At 37.4% G+C, this 19264-nt stretch overlaps 1 protein-coding gene across 1 annotated transcript in view; it reads right to left on the bottom strand.

Annotated features, from left to right (window-relative positions):
• Nucleotides 1-831: 831 nt before the first annotated feature.
• Nucleotides 832-19264, bottom strand: part of LOC124160751 (cadherin-23-like) — a 92359-nt gene continuing 73926 nt past the window's right edge. Inside the window, exons 13-24 of the mRNA XM_046536763.1 lie at nt 18554-18809; nt 17659-17885; nt 14065-14200; nt 13637-13812; nt 11194-11314; nt 10472-10641; nt 8931-9015; nt 7887-8242; nt 6694-6884; nt 5933-6056; nt 4752-4876; nt 832-1620 (exon numbers count right to left, since the gene is read on the bottom strand). Coding sequence (XP_046392719.1) covers nt 1425-1620; nt 4752-4876; nt 5933-6056; nt 6694-6884; nt 7887-8242; nt 8931-9015; nt 10472-10641; nt 11194-11314; nt 13637-13812; nt 14065-14200; nt 17659-17885; nt 18554-18809 — 2163 coding nt within the window. The 3' untranslated portion in view covers nt 832-1424. The remainder of the gene's footprint in view (nt 1621-4751; nt 4877-5932; nt 6057-6693; nt 6885-7886; nt 8243-8930; nt 9016-10471; nt 10642-11193; nt 11315-13636; nt 13813-14064; nt 14201-17658; nt 17886-18553; nt 18810-19264) is intronic.

Here is a 19264-nt window from a genome sequence, read left to right as displayed (position 1 = left end):
AGAAAATTAACGAGACCAAGTATTTAAAAAAAATAACGAGACACCGACTATAACACAAATGCACGGGGTGCCATACTTGAAGGGCCACCCCAGGCACCACATGTACTATGGCTGTGCCACTGGGTCAAGGGTGGAGTTGGGAAGAGTCCAAAGGATTCAGAATTTACAAAAAATATGTAAAGTGACGTCTGTGTGTGGCTGAGATATAATGTGTGCGTGCAATTTCTGATTTGTAAGAGCATGCAATTTACATATCACTAGGGTTTTAAGGGTGTCCTTTAGTAATAATGGAGTACATGAAAGATCTAGAAGTTCATGTGGAGTTTTTATGTATATTAACGCATTAGAGACTGGATGTTATTTTCAAACTTCCCCCTGAAGCTGGATATATTTCCCAGCTAGCTTGGTTTTTGCAGTTATCTGTAAGTTATTTAATTACTCAATAACTAACGAAAAAACAAAGGTAATCAAGTTTAATACATTGTCTACTGATGTGAACAGTTCTTAGACAAAGTAGTTACCACGTATGATTATAGGTGGCATATTAAGGCAGATAAAACACAAATTTTTCCAAATGTGATTAGTGTAGCACATAACCATATGGAGGAGGCTATATCCCATTGCATCTGCCGCACTTGGTACCAACCTTTTAAGAATACTATTTCAAGTGACTAGGTATGTAGGAAGGCCACACCATTCAAAAGGAGAATATTGGAACCCAGTCACGACATAGTGAGGGTCTAACATGATTTCCGGGACAAATACCTGAATTAATGAAAATTAATCATTAACATGAAAAAAGGTAGTGCAATATCAAATCAAACATGGTTGATATTAATTTTGTTTATACATTTTCACACATTAACAATGTACAGTTATGAGACAAAATCACAATTTTTCTCAAAGCAGAGAGGTAATCAATCTATTCCAGATAAAAATATAAATAAATAGTTTTGTAAACTTTGTACAAGCACTCACATCTATTCTATTTTTGAACAGTGGTTATAGAGATTATCATTGGGACACACTTCCATATTTAAAATTTTTGTGAACCCTTGTAGAAAAGGATACATTTTGGTTATACATCTGACAAGGCCATTCTTAGAAAAAATAGCAACATCACTTGTTTTATGAAAATTTAATGAAATCTCTCTGCATAAATGTTTTCCATTGTCCAAATTATCCTGCAGCATTACACTCTGCATTTACTGATAATTCACACCAACTGCATCTTCCTAATGTCTCTTCAAATTCTGCAGGGTGTAAACTCAGTAATTTGGCAACTCACTGAAGCACAGGATATTTGTTAGAGCCACTATTCACAAATTCCCATAAAATTAATGGGAAAAACTTATCAGGAGTCTCTTCCTCCAGGAAATAATCAGTCAATTTTCCCATAGTGGATGCAAACACTTCCAACATCATCATCTCCTCACGTGGTAACCATAGGGACTAAACTGCTCATGTCGATCTGTGACAACTGGTGGTGGTGGGCCCATTCCAGGCAGCCACTCTGCATCAGGCTCCAAGCCAACGGTGGACACCAAAATGGATGGTGGTGGTGCAGGTGGTGGAGGGGTCATTCCACCCTTCCCGAACCTATGGTGCTTCTTTTTAAACCTTAAAAAAAAGAGTTAAAATAAATGAACATTCTACGGCTGTTTGACAGTTGAAAGAAACAAATTCCTGAAGGGCGTACTCTTTACTGGGCGAAGAAAGGGGGAAACAGGAAGGGGAAGAATAATGCTCCTTGCACATTACATGTTTTCAACCGTGCAGGAAAAAAACCACATGGGCCTTCCTCTATTAGTCCACTGAAGAAACCTACGAGACCTTTCACATTGTACGGTTGAAACACTGTCACAATTTTTAGCCACATTGTTGCCGTCCAGTGCCACTGGAGCCTCATGGCTACCGTATCGTCTTTCTGTTTAGTGATCCACATAAACAAATGCACACTGTCACACTAGACAGTTTCAGTTGTGCGGGAGATGTCTCCAGTACTGTTGATAATAATCCTTTCGTACGGTTAAAATCGCACAGTATGAAAAGCAACTGGCCATGACCTAAACTCGTGTGGTTTTTTCCCGCACGGGCAAAAATGTGCAAAGTGCATGGAGCATAATGGGGTTTGGGAAGTTATAAAGGATGATAACGGGGTGAAATACATACATAAATTCAAATTAAATACACAAAAATACACACAAACGAGAAAGCTCACTCACTCACCTAGCAGATTTGCTTAGGGAATAAATTTCCGTACATAGATCTCAATCACACAACCACTCAAGGTTAAGAAGCTTAGCAAAAGCTGCCCTCAAAACCACTGTTGTTAATATTTACAGTGGAATCAGGACCATTGTGGGCATTATCACTCTCGCCTAAAACTTCGGTTAAGTCGCCATCCTCTCTTATATCTATTTCTGACTCATTATACTCACGTAAATTTACTTCCCATGGAACACAACCCTCGCTTATGCCAGTGATCCACTTACACTAATACATACATGTAATAGGCAAAAAAAAAAATAAAATTAAGTAATGCACACTTGCACTCACCCTGGATTTGCTCTAAGGAACAAAATTCTGCATAGGTTATTTCTTTCAACATAAAAAAGAGTATAAAATAAAATAAAAACTTTGAGCTCAAGCTAATTAGCTGAGTTATTTGATGACATTCTGCTTTCAATAGTGTGGTTTCCTATATTTTTATTATTTCCTAAATCAAAAGATTATTACTCCTGGAGTACATATTTTATGCTTTTAGATTTATGAATGACGATATCTATTTTTTGCGATGAAATGGAAAGTGAAAATTTTCAAGAGAGCAAAAATGAGACAGCTAAGTATGAATGCTGGGAAAAGCCCGTGTGACGTCATTCTGGTTCCAGCTGCTGATGTGTGAGGTCACCTTGATGCGAGGCTATGAGTGCCACTACGATGCAGGCTGCTAGCAAGTAGCGCTTGACTTAAATAAGGATTATTAATACTCTATCAACGAAGGAAACTTTCTGACCGTAGGCAATTTTAATAGGTGATTATTAAGAGATGTTTCCCTGAGCTCTGTGTCACATGCATGCATTGGTAATCTCAGACAATATAAAACTCCTGACTACTCATATAGCATCTGGGCCCCTGTGACGTCACATGGAGTGGCATTGCATGGCCGCCAATCTGACCTTTTTCAAATGAGGTTAAACTTAGCCATTAACATTCATCTAAACTGGGATTTATAAAACCAAATAATTTGTATACTATGAATACATTATTGGTGGGAAATGAATCGCAATCAATGGCTTTTGTTTTCTTTGATGAAGGAAACTACACTATTGCACATGCCAAAATGAATAAATATATACTCATTTCCAGCTTCGCACATGCCAGTGAAAAATAACGCTATATCATAGGTCAAATCAAGGAGTTAACCTTAACTTGTTAGAAAGGTGTGCTTGACATTGATCAAGTAATGAGAGAATTTCAATGGAACTAGAATTTATTGCTTTAAAAGTTTTCAATCTTAGGATTAATTACAAGGGATCATCTCATCGTAAGAATGAAAAATTTCAAAAGCAACAAATTCTTATAATGCTGCCAATAACTTGGAATCAGTCTCTCATAATGACAACAGGTTGGAATACATATATATATAATTCTGATCATTGTCAATAACACCCCTACAGTAAGCCTGTTTATCAGTCTTTGTTGGACGTGCAAAAATTGCCATGGGGAGATTAATCGGCCCAACTTCCTACTGTAAAAACAACTAAATTATCACTTTTTTCATTGTAAAAATTATATTCCACCCCATCATGCCTCTCAATTTTTAAGTTCCAAAAATATCTTAATGGAAAGACATAGTAATCAATGATAAGATTAAATAATATGAAATGCTACGATTGAAAACCTGAAATCTTGTACACTTCCTGAAAACAGCATTGGCAGTCTTTGATCATCTCAATTAAAATTGGGTGGCAGTGAAAGGGATCTCAGGATTCATAACAGGCCTTCAGCCAAGGGAGAGGAGGGAGTATGATACTGTGGCCATCCCTGTCCAGCAGATTTGGAATGAAAACATCAAAAATATAAATATCTTTTCAAAGGATGGTTCCCTTTACCTCCAGAGGAATTACTCATGTGACCTGGTAAATGAAAAGGAATCAGTTAAAAAAATAAGCAACCATTTAGCTTTGTAATAATACCCTCAAGGCCAGAACTAGGAGTTTAGTCAGGGGGAGCAAAGATTAATTTGCCACCCCCCTCCTTTGAACCACCCTCTCTCCCTCCCCCCTCTTCCCCCACCACTAAAATATAATACATCCCTAAGCTTTTTTTCTGAGAAAGTTGTACTTAATGCAAGAGGTAGTTGAAATTTCACACCATATGGTTGCTATTAAGAAGTTTTATTAACATTATTGCGAAATAATTAAATTAGAAAATTAAATAACTTTTTTAATAAACTTTCAAATTTTGCTATCCCCTGTAATCTGCCGCCTGGGGCACATGCCTCCTCTGCCACTCCTCAGTTCCAGGTTTCGCCTGGTTCTCCTTGTAAGATATTGATATCAGACACGTACCAACAAAACTTTAAAACAGAACACAATTATATTAAAACATTAATAACTGCCATACAAACAGTATTTTGTTTGTGCATATGTAAAACATACGTAGGTATGTACTTTCACACTAAACTCCCATTGAGAAATGATCTTGCACAATATAAATACATAAATAAACCAGCACAATGAACTTACCTTAATCTTGGACAGCATAAAACACATGTAGATATTATGGATGCAACTCCAATAAAGCAGGCTATTGCTAATACCCAAGCCTGAACCCATGATGTTTCTGCCCTTGCAATGATAGGAGCACACCTCTGAAAATGAATCAGAAACAAAAAATGTCATTTCAAACAAATCAGAAGGCAGCAAACTAAAAATGAAAGCATGAAGGAAATTTTTACCATTTGAGCACCCATTTTTTATGACACTGTACATACATTCAATTCAAACAGTCATTTACACTGGAACCCACCAAAAGGAGGGAAGGAAGGTAGGTGGAAGAGTATAGGTTGTTGAAGAAGAATATAGAGGCCTCCCAAGCATCTCTGCCATGGTATACACTTGATAGTGTAATACATCAATTCAGAGAAATGTTCATCTAATTAAATGGTATGTAATCAAGATCAGTCATTTTACAGGTGATAGTTTGAATAATAATGCTGTAACACGATGCTTATTTTACAGAGTACTTTACTCAAAACACCACAAATTTAACCACACCGGATGAATTTCTGAGCATAACTCAACTAAATAGCTACTGGGTCAGTGGGTACGAAGTCTATGTGAATTCGCAGCATTTTAGCCAGTGTAGATTCATAGGAGGAGAGGTCCCAAAGCAGCCTCAAAGCAGCCTCAAGATCTTGTTGAGACAGTGCAAGTGCACTGTGCATCAGGGGCGCAGCTAGGAATTAAGGCTGGGGGGGTTTAAGTGCAACTAACACCGGGGTGTGTGGGGGTATGATATAACCACCAGGATAAGCGGTAGGTGCTAGATTAATAAATTGTGGAATTTTAAAGATAAATGGTTCAAAATGGTGAGTTTTACGGCTTTCTGAGGGATATTTTAATCGTCCTTACACTATTCTATTAGTAATATCAATCCAATTAGGTAAAATGGATTAAACTTAAAAATTTCTCTGAGCTCTGGGGGGGGGTGGGTTTATCCCCAAAAACCCCTCGCTGCACCACTGCTGTGCATATATATTTTAAGTAACTACCACACTAAGTTTTATTTTACGTGACTATCAGGGCAAAAACTTGGTTCATGCTGTCACAAGCATCCTCATATGATAGTATTTTGAATATTTTTCCGTTAAAACTATTTAGGGGCATAAATCTACTTTCAACAAAGAAATATCTCCATCACCTACCTGTACATCTTGAACACCAAAGTCCTTGTACACCTTATCAAGCTCTGCATTGTTAGGATCATTGAGAAGGGACTCCATTTCAGCCAAATCATAAGACTCCTTCCCAACCAGCTGGAAGCAGGAGCTGAAAATATAACGGTAGGTAACATTAAATTCTGATTATATGTTTAGAAACTTGGAATCCACAGACCACATTCAATAAGAACTTGATTTCTTCAAAAAAATAGATTTCATGACCCTGCTATGATAAACTAAGCTCACCCAGGAGGACCCAGGATAGAGGCAAGGGGAGAGCCTAGGTGATAACCTTCCAGCAGTAGTGGGGGTCCAGAAGGTTAAAAAATTTTTGAGAATTTCGAGGCTTCCAACAAAATTTTAAGGTTGTCTCATTACTAATTTTCAACACATTGTACAATACATAGACATATGCATGTCAACTATGCAGATAGTGAATGACCTTGGACTTGTGTTCATTAGTGCCATAATCGGACGGTGCCGTGGCTCACAGAGTTATGCGTTGAATATTAGGTTTATGAGGCTCTCCTCTCCTGTAAATATTCAACAACTGAACAAAATTAACATTTCATCTAGTGTAAACTGGATACACCATTAGGGGGCTATAGCCACCCCTAGTTTCTCTCTAGATCCACCACAGACTCAACCTAACTCTTCATTGCCCCCGAAAACAATGGCTTCATGGGCTACAATGACATGAATTACTGACAATAAAAATAATTTGAAGGTAGATAACGCACACTTACCTTGTGCTCCCAAAATCTAAGCTACCATCTCCTTTAGAGTGGAACTGAGCATCGTACACATTCAGAGAAACTGAAGGCAGCAAAAGAGCTTGTTCCACTGCTTGCTGAAACTCTTGAAGCGTTTGACGAACTTCAGTGGGTGGCTTGGAGAAAACAAATTTCAGGAGATCTCTTTCTCTAAGCACAAACACCTAAAATTAATATCAGAGGGCAATTAGGACACTTAAAATTGATATCTTTGATCCAATTTTTATAAAATAACCATAATTTAATAATGTTTCAGACAGATTATGTTTATGGATATGAATTGTATCAAAATTTACTACATAACGAACAGAAAAGTGGGATAGCCAGTGGGGGAGTCGGGGGGTCCAGATCCCCCACCGAAATATAAAAACACAATTATTTTCCTTCATAAGAGAAAAAAATATTGAAAAATCATGAGTTTACAAAATATTTATTTAACAAATGAAGTATTTTAGATTATGAAAAGTGTTGAAATTAGTTTAAAACCCATTATTTAGTACTCTTTTTTTTTTCAAAAATTTTTACATTTTCAAATTCAATCTTTCGCTTCAAATTTCGATTTTTGATGAAAAGTTGAGCTTTTCATTTTGATTAAAAGTCGATTTTGACCGAAATTTTTCCATCACTATTGGGAGGTTTTTAGGTTTCCGGGGTTTCATTACTTCCCACAATGCTGTGGTGTTATGCAAATACCTCTCAGCAACAGGGGTGGCCAGTTGCCACCCTCCCCTTAATCTGCCCTTTTCCACTTTAAAATATAGGAACCATTGTGAAATATGTATCACAATTGAGTGCATGGGCGTACCCAGAAACAAAACTAGGAGGGGGGGGGCTAGATCAGCTGTGGTCGTCCAAGTTGTAACTTTTTTGCACAGAAAAGGTTAATGAGACCAAAATTTCAAGGAAATTATGACAGCAATTTATTAGTTTTTATTATTTGCTTGAAAAAATAATGTTTATTTTTTATTTTAGTTCCATGTCTCATACTAATATCATTTTTCTTCAAAAGGAAAATTTGTTCAAAACTTTTGTTTTCAACTAAATTTATTTTCGCCTTTAGGGTGGGGGGGGGGGGGCAGTTGCCCCCTCCCTGCCCCCTGCTGGGTACGCCCATGACTGAGCACATCGTATATATTTAAAAAGATGCATGAGGCAGCAGTCCTTACCTTTAAAGTAGCATTAGCTTGTCTGTGAAGCTGTGACACAGTCATATTCGTCTTGGCAGTAGCTTTAGGAGTAGTACTGATTGATGTGGCTGTGACCAATAGAGTAAATACCCCATCAGCGTAAGGAACTAGACTCTGTGCAGTCCTCAGCTCTCCATCTTCAAATCCAAGACGAAATACGTCAATAGGAGCGGTGTTCGTAGATTGTCCATCAATGATGTATGGAGAAGGTAATCCGGAAAGAGTGGAAAATGTTGCAGAGGTTAAATTGAAGTTGATTGGGCCAGAATCTGCATCGACATCCTTGGCTTCCAATCTCACCACAGGAGTGTCCACAGGCACATTTAGGCGTACTCCTGAAGAAAAACCACAAAAAGCAAATATTAACTCCAAAATTTAAACAAGAATATACAAGGGTGAATTTAATTCACTATTTCTGGAAACATGCAGGTTTTTAGGTGTCCATAAAAAAAAAGAAACTGTCTAAACCGGGGGTGCAGCAAGGAATTAAGCCTAGGGGGGGGTGGCGGTTTAGGTGCAACTAATACTGAAGGATCAGGGAGTTATGGGATACCCGCCAGGGTAAGCGGGAGGTGCGGGAGCCATCCCCCAGAAATTTTTTAAAGATAAATGATTCAAAATGGTGAGTTTTATGGCTGTGTTTGATGTTTTTTTTGTAAGTAATCCGTCCCCCTAATATTAATTGCAAAATTTTTCACATTAAAATATTTTTATAAAACAAATTTCTCTGAGCTCTGGGGGGGTTTTATCCCCCAAACCCCCCCCCCCCTCGCTGCAACACTGGTCTAAACATATCTTTCCATATGTATACTTCCTAATTTGTTATGACTTAATGCTCAATTAATGAAAGCAAGCCTGGTCAAAGAGGAGACATTAAAATCAGGTACTAAGCTCTGTTTTAGCAGAGGATAATAATTTAAGCACAAAGCACAGATGAAATGGAGATAGAAGAATTAAGAAGTTGATATCATCAAAATATGAGAATAATTTTGCTAGGATAACTCTGAGTTACCAGTCACTTACCTACAGTCATATTTCCCTTGACGAACACAGGACGATTGTCATCAATATCACTCACAATTACTTTCACTTGGATTTCTGATGGATCCTTAAAATAAAGAGAGAAGATTTCATGACTCATACACTCAATTCAAAAGATAATAACTTTATCCATTTCATTAATGTCACCATCATATATAATGGTGAAATTGGAGCTACAGTCACTTCTACCATGTAACCAGTTGCACAAAGACATAGGTGAAAAACCCATCCAGGTAGGATTTGAACACAACACCTAAGGTAGCAAGATAGGACTTGGAATTTTTAGAAGGGGAAAGTATTAGAAGCATTTAATTTAAAAATATTATAGTAGCATTTTTTAAAGGGTATTTCAAAAAATATTCCATTTTGTGTAATTATAATGACCCTTGATGGGAACACTACACAAAAAATCCTGATGATGTTATACATCACCCTAATATGACAATTTAAGTATACACACTTCTTTCATCAAAAGGACTAACACTAATTCTTCAACACACTTCTAAGAAAAAGGGAAATTATCCAAGCTTCTTCCTTTGTAAGTACAAATTTATAGCCTGAAATATCGGTTATTTTCTTCTCATAAATAGAACTGATTTATTTCACTTTTTCCTGCATACAGCAGACTCCCGATTATCCGGCTATTTATAGTTTATCTGGGTGGTGGATTATCCGTGCATGATTTTCAATCTCGCTCAATTTTTTCCATGATCTTTATATTTAAAAAAATCTGACGCAAAATCATCAGAATGGCATTAATGCTAGGATACTCCAGGCTTATTATTTCCGTTAGAATACCCTAAGTAAAACGCAAGCAATTACGCGCTAGCTGTATTCACGGGAGCACCGTGTTCTTTTTTTCCAAGCCTTGCAGTGTGCGACCGTGCTCCTTGATCACGGATACACGTTGTGCAGTAGTTGTAACTCAGGCTACTTCTGCCAGATGCGACTACATGGCGTGGTGCCTGACAGTGTAGTTTCCGACGTCGAGCAGTGGTTTTGAAGCATTCGTGCAAACCAATTTTCTGTATCCGTGATCACACAACCACGGATGTGTGGTTTTCAAAACCAGGCCTCACATAGAGCATTATTAATACAAGTACAACCATGTTATTGCCACTAAAAAGATCGCGAACTGGCAAAGAAATCTCTCAATGAGTCCGGGAAGCTCTCTTAAATAACAGAATAACTGCATAAATAATAATATATTGTTTGTTTTACGTTAATTATGAATTGCAAGACATTAAAGTGAAAGTTTGGATTATCCGTGTTTTCCAATTATTCGTGCCGTCTCTCCCCGTCATTAGCCTGGACAATCGGGAGTGTATTGCATTTCCATGCCTGAACCATGCACACCTTTATAATTTTTCTTCAAAAAAAATTTCTACACAAAATTTCGGTCCCCAGGTGCAGGCTCATATTCGGTGCAGCTTACACAATGGCTTGTCACAAATGAAAATATTCAGTATGTATTGGCCTGGGCTGCCCCATTAGTGTGCACTGATCGTGTCCTCATTGCATACCTGGTAGTTGTAAGGCTTGTGAGGATACTCCAAAGACTCAGAGGCAGGAAAGCATTTGATAACAAGGTTGTGAACACTTGACTCCTCTCGGTCAATACGCCCTGCCGTGCTTACGACTCCTGTATTATTCTCAGCTCGAGAAATCTTGAACAACCCTTGCTCATTTCCATCTGAAAAAATATGAAAAAAGTAATACCTACCGTTATAGGTAACCAAAAATGCAGCTCATCCAAGAGTCTCAAGATACATATGCATCAAAATGGACGAGAAGGAGGATGACAAAAGATCATGAGACTTCTACATAAAATGAGGGTAAAGTAATCAGGTAAAAGTAATTCTATTCTAGCAGTACACCTCAAGCACAATTATTTCATAATATAGAAATGAAGCATGCATACAATATATATCTACAGAACTTTTCATTTTTGCAATTACAATTTCATTGTAAATTGGTACATTAAAATGTGTGGAATGAATGAACGAAGGTGTTTCCAGAATGCCAGAGAGCATAAAATATGTTGCAACTTTGTTTCAACATAGTTCTTGGAAGCAATCATTCATTTCCATTAATGTTGACTCAAACTTTTTTTTTTTAATTAAGGGGGTAACTAATCGTACTAGAAAGTAATTGAAGAAAATGGAATAATTGTTGATACATAGCATCAATTTCAAAAATGTTGTTATTCTAGCCATGAGAGATAAAGGTGAACAAGATGACTTACATATAATACGATAATCTATTTTGGCATTGTTTCCTATGTCTTCATCGATAGCAGCAACACTTCCAATCACAGTGCCCTCTTCAATTTCTTCTCTAATACGAAAGACTATTGGTTCTTCATACTGAAAAAAATGAATGTCAGAAAAAATTATGTTTATCCACAAGATATTGTGAATTTAATATTTGACTCTAATCCAATGCAGAAGAGAAAATAAAGTATAGTGACGATCACTGTTTGAATTTTCCTTCTTCATAATGAGAAGTAACAGTTACATAAGTATTACCAGATACAAAAAAATTAAATGGGATTATCTGTGTTGGCTAGGCAGAGTAAAACACAACAAGCAATGATGAAAACGTGGTGAAAAACCAGTTACGAAATTTCAAATCCTTGATTTTTGGAGGCTTAGAGAAGAGGATGATGATTTGTAAATAGTAGAATAATGGCAGAGTTTATTTATACATGTTCTATGAATATATTTCGATGTTTTCAATTAAGACTTGAACACCTCAAGTGTGTACAACACAGCATGTGCATTAGTCGACTCTTTGCCTCCAGCATTACTCTATAGTCCAGCTGGCAAGAGTTGCCCAATGACAGTTCTGAAGGAGGAGTGGAGAGCCATGCGCCAGCACGATTTGCAACGAATCACTGTCCCCAAAAGCACCTCACACCCTCGCCTAGTCATACAACATTGTCACATGCATAGGGAGTAGTTGGTACTCGACTCGAGTACTTCGAGTAGTGAAACAAATGTCGAGTCAAGTCGAGTAGTTTCAGTTACATTACTGTCGAGGCCAGTAAGTTCAGAAATCTGCCGACAGGAGACACAATCATGAAACTCATGCAATGATATCGTTTTTAAAGTCGATGAGTTTTTCTAATGCCTTAGCCTAAGAGTTTCAGCCTAAGTACATGTAGCAGTCAACCACTATAGTGGTCAGCGTGGGCACCGAATAACTTTTTGTCATTCACGGCAGCCGACTGTCTTCTGACCTGGCGGTGTTATTGGAGTGGACCGATGCATCGTGGGCATTTTCTTGTGCGATACTTTTATACCCTACCATACTTTCTTTACTCAAACGCCAAGAGAATATGTAAAAATGTTTAGGATTGTACGGGCAATGCTGGTTTTTTCCGGTATTTGAGTTCACAAGTGGTGCCATGTTTTTAGCTATTTGAGTATTATGTAATTTTCTGTTTATTTCTTTGTTGCATTTAGTTTCCTTCTTGCACTGACAAAAAAAGAGTTGCTATGGTTTTATTACACATTGTAAGAAAGAAAGAAAAAAAATTGCTTGGTCTACGAAACTAACGCTTAGTTATAGTTCATTCGCTTCGTACTAAGTCCTTCACTGAGGGCTCTTCTGAGTAGTTTGGATACATTCATTAATTAAATTGACGACATAGTACTAGAGGTAAATTCATTTCAAATGTGCTTACCCAGACGGCATAGAATCCTCCGTATCTAATTCGTATGCAGATAGTATCCATTGACAAAAAGCGATGGAGCGGTAGTCAATGGATACTATCTGCATACGAATTAGATACGGAGGATTCTGTGCCGTCTGGGTATGGAACTATTTAAGACACATTAATTTTCATTCATTTCCGAATCGTGTCACAATAACAACAAAGGTTCCTCATTATCTTTTCCTCTTTAGATCAAGCTAAGCATTCAGAATAGAAAATTCACAAGGGGATTGGAAAAATGAAAATATGTTGGAACTTGCATTGCTGTATTGTCTGGTTTAGGAATTGCCCTACTCGACTCGATACTCACGAGTAGTTTTCAACTCGACTCGATACTCGTCTCAAGACCAAAAAGTACTTCTCGCACATCCCTAAACATGCATATGAAGCACTGGTACAAGCCTGAACCACCAAAACAAGCCCTCTCTTTGAATTACCAAATCAAGAGATTCTTCCTTTGTGTCCTTAACACTCCTCATCCCTTCTGGCTCCTTTCTTAAGGGAAGCCTTTTTATGCATGTGAGGTGGGCGTTTCTCTTTCTTACCTGGCAACCTTGCCCCCTACCCCTTGTACCTGTTATTGGACTACTCTCGGTGGCTGGACTGTAGTTGGAGGTATTTTTAGATCACATGGTGATTTAAATTGAGAAATGTCAAATACTTAGTGCAGATGTTACTTAAGTTTTTAACCTTGAAAATACTTCTTTAAAAATACCAATCAGAGAATAGGAAAGGCCAAAATTAGCCACATGTAGTATCATATATCATATGAATACAAAATGGAAGTACACATGCCCATATATTTGAAAATGAACTATGAGAATACACTATGAAAGCACTTGATGCAAATGGTTCATCGTTCGTACCAGAGGATGAAACTGGCTGGACTCAGCCATTGAATTACACACTCTCGGGGGTCAGATGCTTTAATTCAAAGTCACTCTTGAAGAGTCAACTAAATTCAACGTACCAGAGCTCTTTTGAAGATTGGTTTGTGGTCATCAACATCTTCAACAATCACATCCAAGACTTTAGAGGCTTGCTGCGGTGGCTCTCCTCCGTCCGATGCCTCCAATATCAGAGTGTAGCGATCCTTCCTCTCACGATCAACTTGCTTTCTTGTGGTAATGAGACCAGTATCTCTATCTGCAATTGAAATTTACAAGAATTAAGTCAAAAGTCTATATTTAATAATAAGATCAACTCATAATGAGCTTGAAAATTAAGCCAGAATACAGTAAATTCCGTTGAAAGGTCCAAATTCATTTGGGAGGCCTTGAGACATGGTACTCGGGAGCAATAATTTATATCGTACGGGAAGTTTGAAGGTGGTTGATGCCCCATTTCCTCATAATAATACAGGAATAATAATTGAAAGAAACATAAAACGGTACTCACTGATGGAGAAGGTCATGGCATCACTCCCTGTTTTGCCTTCATCAAGAAATCTGTAATATATTCTCCCATTTGGAGTGTTTGGATCATCAGGATCAGATGCCTTCACTTTAAAAACTGGAGAACCAATTGGAGAATTCTGGAAAAAAGGCACACGTAAGTTTTAAACTTGAAAATTCCAAAAAATAGTTTAAGTGCATAGGGAAAACTACACCTATAATTTAGATACACCAGCACAGTTGACTGGAGAACTCAAATAAATGGGAGGATGATACCTCCTCTCCCAGTAAAGCAAAGAAATAGCAGATACATATATCCATCTTGAGGAGAATCTAGAGAATTTTGCTCATAATATGTAAATGCATGGAAAATCATACACATGCACTTCAATTTTTTTCTCAGCACATAAAATTCTGATGAGATTTAAAATTTGAAGATAAATAAATTACTGGGATCCAATTAAACAGTTAAAATAATAATAATAATAATAATAATAAATAATAAATTATTTCACCATTGGCAAATTATACATCTGCAAGGCTAAAGTCAATATGAGATACCAGCATACATACATGATTGAATATGAGATACCAACATACATACATGATTGAAAATTTTCCAGGTTCTTGGGAATTCTCAAGATAATCATTTCACTATATGTACAAAACATTAGAAACAGAGCTGAGAGGGTTATAAACATACTAACAGAAAGTATGAAAAACACTTTATACTTGATCAAATTAATAAACACAAATACTGATATTCATATACATGCCACAAGAGGTGAGTATTATTTTCATATTCCTTACGTGAGAAAATTGGGGTTACAAAACACTGCACAGCAGACTCCCGATTATTCAGCTGCGGGTTATCCGTGCATGATTTTTACACTCGCTCAATTTTTTCCGCGATCTTTATAAAAAAATGAAATCGGACGCAAAATCATCCGAATTACTGCATTAACACACTCAATGCGGATGCCTTGAATTCAAGGCATCCAGCGCTAGCCTAGGACGCGGATGCCTTGAATACAAGGCATCGGTCCCGTTAGGTTTCTCGGCCCACCATCTGCCTCCGCGTCTTCTACTAGACCCTGCAATAGGGTGGTTTCCTATTATTTTTTTATTGCCTATATCGGAAGATTATTACTCCTGGAGTACGTATTTCACGCTTTTAGATTTTTAAATGACGATATCTATTTTTCACGATTAAATGAAAAGTGAAAATTTTCAAGCGCGCGAAAACGCGACGGGTAAGGAAATCTCTCCGTGTGACGTATTTCTGGTTCCCCCTCCCGCCTTGTGAGGTGACCTTGATCGAGGCTCTGAGCGCTGATAGGACGCAGGATGCTAGCGGGTAGCTGAGTACCTTGCTGGATGGTAGCGCTTGGCTTAAAAAAGGTTAATTAATACCTTATCAAACGAAGAAAACTTTCCGACCTAAGCCAGTTTTAATGTGTGATTATTACGAGATGTTTCCCTGAGCTCTGTGCCTCATGCATGCATTGGTAACCTCAGACGATGTATAACTCCTATCCTCTCGTGTAGAAACTAGGTCCCTGTGACGTCATGTGGAGTGGCATCGCATGGGCGCCAATCTGGCCCTTTTCAAATGAGGATAAAAATGGACCATTGCCATTCGTCTAAACCGGTATTTCTAAAACGAAATAATTTGTATATTATGAATACAGTAATGGTGGGTAACAAATCGCAATCAATGCCTTTCGGTTTCTTTGATGAAGGAAACTACCCTATTGTGCCCAGCGTCTCAGTGTGTCTTCTCCTGTGACTGGATACAAGCCGTTTGCTTGCAACAGATTTTTTGCCTTCTTTTAATTATAATATAATAATTATAATTTTATTATAATATTTAATATTTTCTTTATTAATAGTGCAAATTTTAATAATTTTGAACTATGTACGATTGTATACGATTAAGGAAGACATAATATCTGATATTATTGCAAAATATTTTTTCCGCGTGGCGGTGTGTTATCATAAATTTTCTCAGCATTGAGTGTGTTAATGCTAGGATGAACCGGGCTTGTTATTTCTGTTAGAATCCTTCGTAAAATGGAAGCGATTGCGCGCTAGCTGCATTCACGGGAGCACCATGTTCCTGTTTTACAAGCCTCACAGTGAGCGACTGCGCTCTGCTTAAAAGATCGCTAATTGGCAAAGAATTCTTAAGAATTCTTTATAAAGCTCTCATTGAATCCGGGAAGAACTCTAAAATAACAGAATAACTGCATAAATAATAATGTATTGTATGTTTTAGGTAAATTATGAGCATTGTAAGACATTTAAGTGAAAGTTTTGGTTATCCGTGTTTTCCGATTATTCGTGCCGTCCCTCCCCATCATTAGCCCGGATAATCAGGAGTGCACTGTATTTTTTAAAGGATTTATTTTCTGTTTTTAAGTTCATTTGTTGTTTGTTTTTTTTTATTTGTGAGCATGTTCGTTTTTATTTTTATTTCTTTTATTTCTTTGTTTGAGACGATGCAATGGTGATGAAAGATAAATAATGAATTGTTAAGGGGAGAGCCATCTTGAAGTGATTAGTTTTACACAATGCATTGGAAAGTAATGTAGGGGTTGTGCGGTGCTTAGATACATTTGACGAAGAGGTGAGAAAATGGTTTGTGAAAAAATGAGTGATTTTGTTATTATGCTTATGTAATAGTTGTACACAATTATCTTGGTACTGAGAATAGCTGCATTACATAATAAATACTGAATATAACTTCAAAATGCACTTAAAACATTATTTCTACTATTTCTATTTATACTACTCCCTTGTATTTTCCTATTTAAAATACAAGGGAGTAGATCTTGTTGGGAAGTCCTAGATTTTTTAATGCATTCAGAGTATGGGGGCCAGGTTCTTTCACAGTTTTACCTCAGACTTGGAGGATTTCTGTTCAAGCATGTTCAAAGGCTTCACTCGGGATTTAAACCTGGAACTCCTCAATCGCTAAATTAAGTTTTTTATTAGCCAATAATCACTCAGCATTGAAACAGAGGAGTAAAATTATGTACAAATGTGAATGAATAATGTTTTCTAGATTATCCATTTCAGCTCAGTGGCGGATGCATATGGGAGGTGCAGGGGGTGCGTGCCTCTCCCTTGCAAGGCTGCCCGCGTTGTCTAATATATCGCAGAACCACAATTTTAACTTTTTCATATCATATGATAGCATTGTCTTGCATGTGCATATAATTAATTTAAATAAAACTACTGTATTTCTCCGAATATAGTCCCCCTCTGAATATAGTCCCCCCCCCCTAATTTTGAGGCTTGAGTTTCAGGAAAAAAAAAAAAAAATGGGTTTGAATATAGTCCCCCCTTTACTTTTACAATGAGCATTTTTGGAAAAAAGGGGGGGACTATATTCAGACAAATACGGTATGTTCAATTTTGCATGCCCTTGGTTATTTTTCATACGATAAAAGTAAAGGTGACTCAAAATATCTAAAAAAAATAGAGAAAATCCCCCTTTGAGTTTTTTCTGTATCGGTTACTGTTTCAGCTTCCCCAACCATAACCTCAGTAAAACCGTGCCCCACAGCTTTTACATTTACTTCATGAAATTTACCTCAGGGATTCTGGCCACTTCAGATTGGGTGGGGCGGATGAATTGAGGCACGCCATCATTCGAGGCTACATCTCCGACCAGCACTGAGAGGACCGCATCCGAGTACAAGGGTGAAGCACCTCTGTCAGATGCACGCACGATGATGGAATATGGTTCAGTTCGGCCTTTCCCAGTCAGCGCTCTAATTGTTCTCACATCCCCTGTACTCTTGCTCACCTCAAACAATCCTATAAAAATAAAGGGATGATAGAGGTTATAAGAGGAATTTAGTTGACACTACTCTGCTTTGAACTGGCCATAAAGAAAACATTACGTAACTTAGCAACAAATGATAAAAATATGTTGCAATGCAGTCTCAGCAGAAAAATCATATAAAATTTTGGGTAAAGACCCAGTTGAAATAGTTTAAATGGAGATTAGGACTACTCCAATAGACCTTAAAATAAGAAATTTTCAATCCCATGAATCTAAAAAAATGATTAAAGTTTGACTTTTGAGGGCTGTTGATGCAGCCAAAATCTAATTAAACAGTGAAGACTTTCAGTCAATTCTTTTTTTCTCAGATAATTCTGTAATTAAAAAAAAATGATATACCAAAAATAGACATCACAGAATTTTTTTTTCAAAGTTGTCACACTTTATCTAGGTACCCTTAGAATTTCTCGCAAGCACTACTCCAAGCAGGTATCACTAAGAGAGTTTGGAAATGAAAATGAAACACTTGATTCTGAACTGGAACCAAGAGCTGGGAGTAATAACCACTACCAGGAGCCAAAACAGAATCAGAGAAGATGGAAAAGTGGAACCCATCCTTCATAATTTCAATTACCTTAACACTTCCATCATTACTATCGTACTAATAATGAAAAGCTTTGAAATCATTGATCATTTATACCTTTTGCCTCTCCCTCATTGGCAATGTCATAATTCACAATTCCTCCAGGCCCCTTGTCTGGATCTGTTGCACGCAAGGAAGCAACGACAAATCCCACTGGGACATTTTCTGGCACAACAGCTGAGAACAAAACAACTTCCTCTTCCACTTTTAAATGCAGCAGGGGGTCATTATGAGAGAGTGATTCAGACAATGGATGGGTACCACCGACAAACTGAGGTGGATTGTCATTTACATCCATGATCTCAATTGTGACCTGCAACCAATCAAAGAGAGAAAGTTCAGGATTCAAGAAAAATTGAAACTGGACGCACACAAAATTTTATATTGCAATTAGTTAGCTCTAATTGCCAGAAAGTTAAAAGTGAGTTCGGTTTATCTTCCATAAATTTGTTTGCAAAAGAGCAGAGCTTCAATATTTCCAGAGCCGCAGGGCCGGATTTTTCTACAGGCTAACTAAAGGCTTCAGCCTTAGGCGTCCAGATCAAGAGGGGCCTCCATTTACTCTATTTGGTTGACTTTTTAACACTAGAACTACCGGCATGGAGTCATTTTGACTCCTCGCTGTTTTTATTTCTCTGCCCCGACTAAACACTTGCGAATTCTGACCTGAAATTCCGTGACTTTTATTCATTTTTGACACAAAATTAGGCTTTTCGATTGAAAATGTTCTCTAAATAAAATAGTAAATGTTTTTAAAAAAAATCGCAA

Source organism: Ischnura elegans, chromosome 6, assembly GCF_921293095.1.
Source record: "Ischnura elegans chromosome 6, ioIscEleg1.1, whole genome shotgun sequence".
NCBI lineage: Eukaryota > Metazoa > Arthropoda > Insecta > Odonata > Coenagrionidae > Ischnura > Ischnura elegans.
This window is presented reverse-complemented; position numbering and strand designations above follow the sequence as displayed.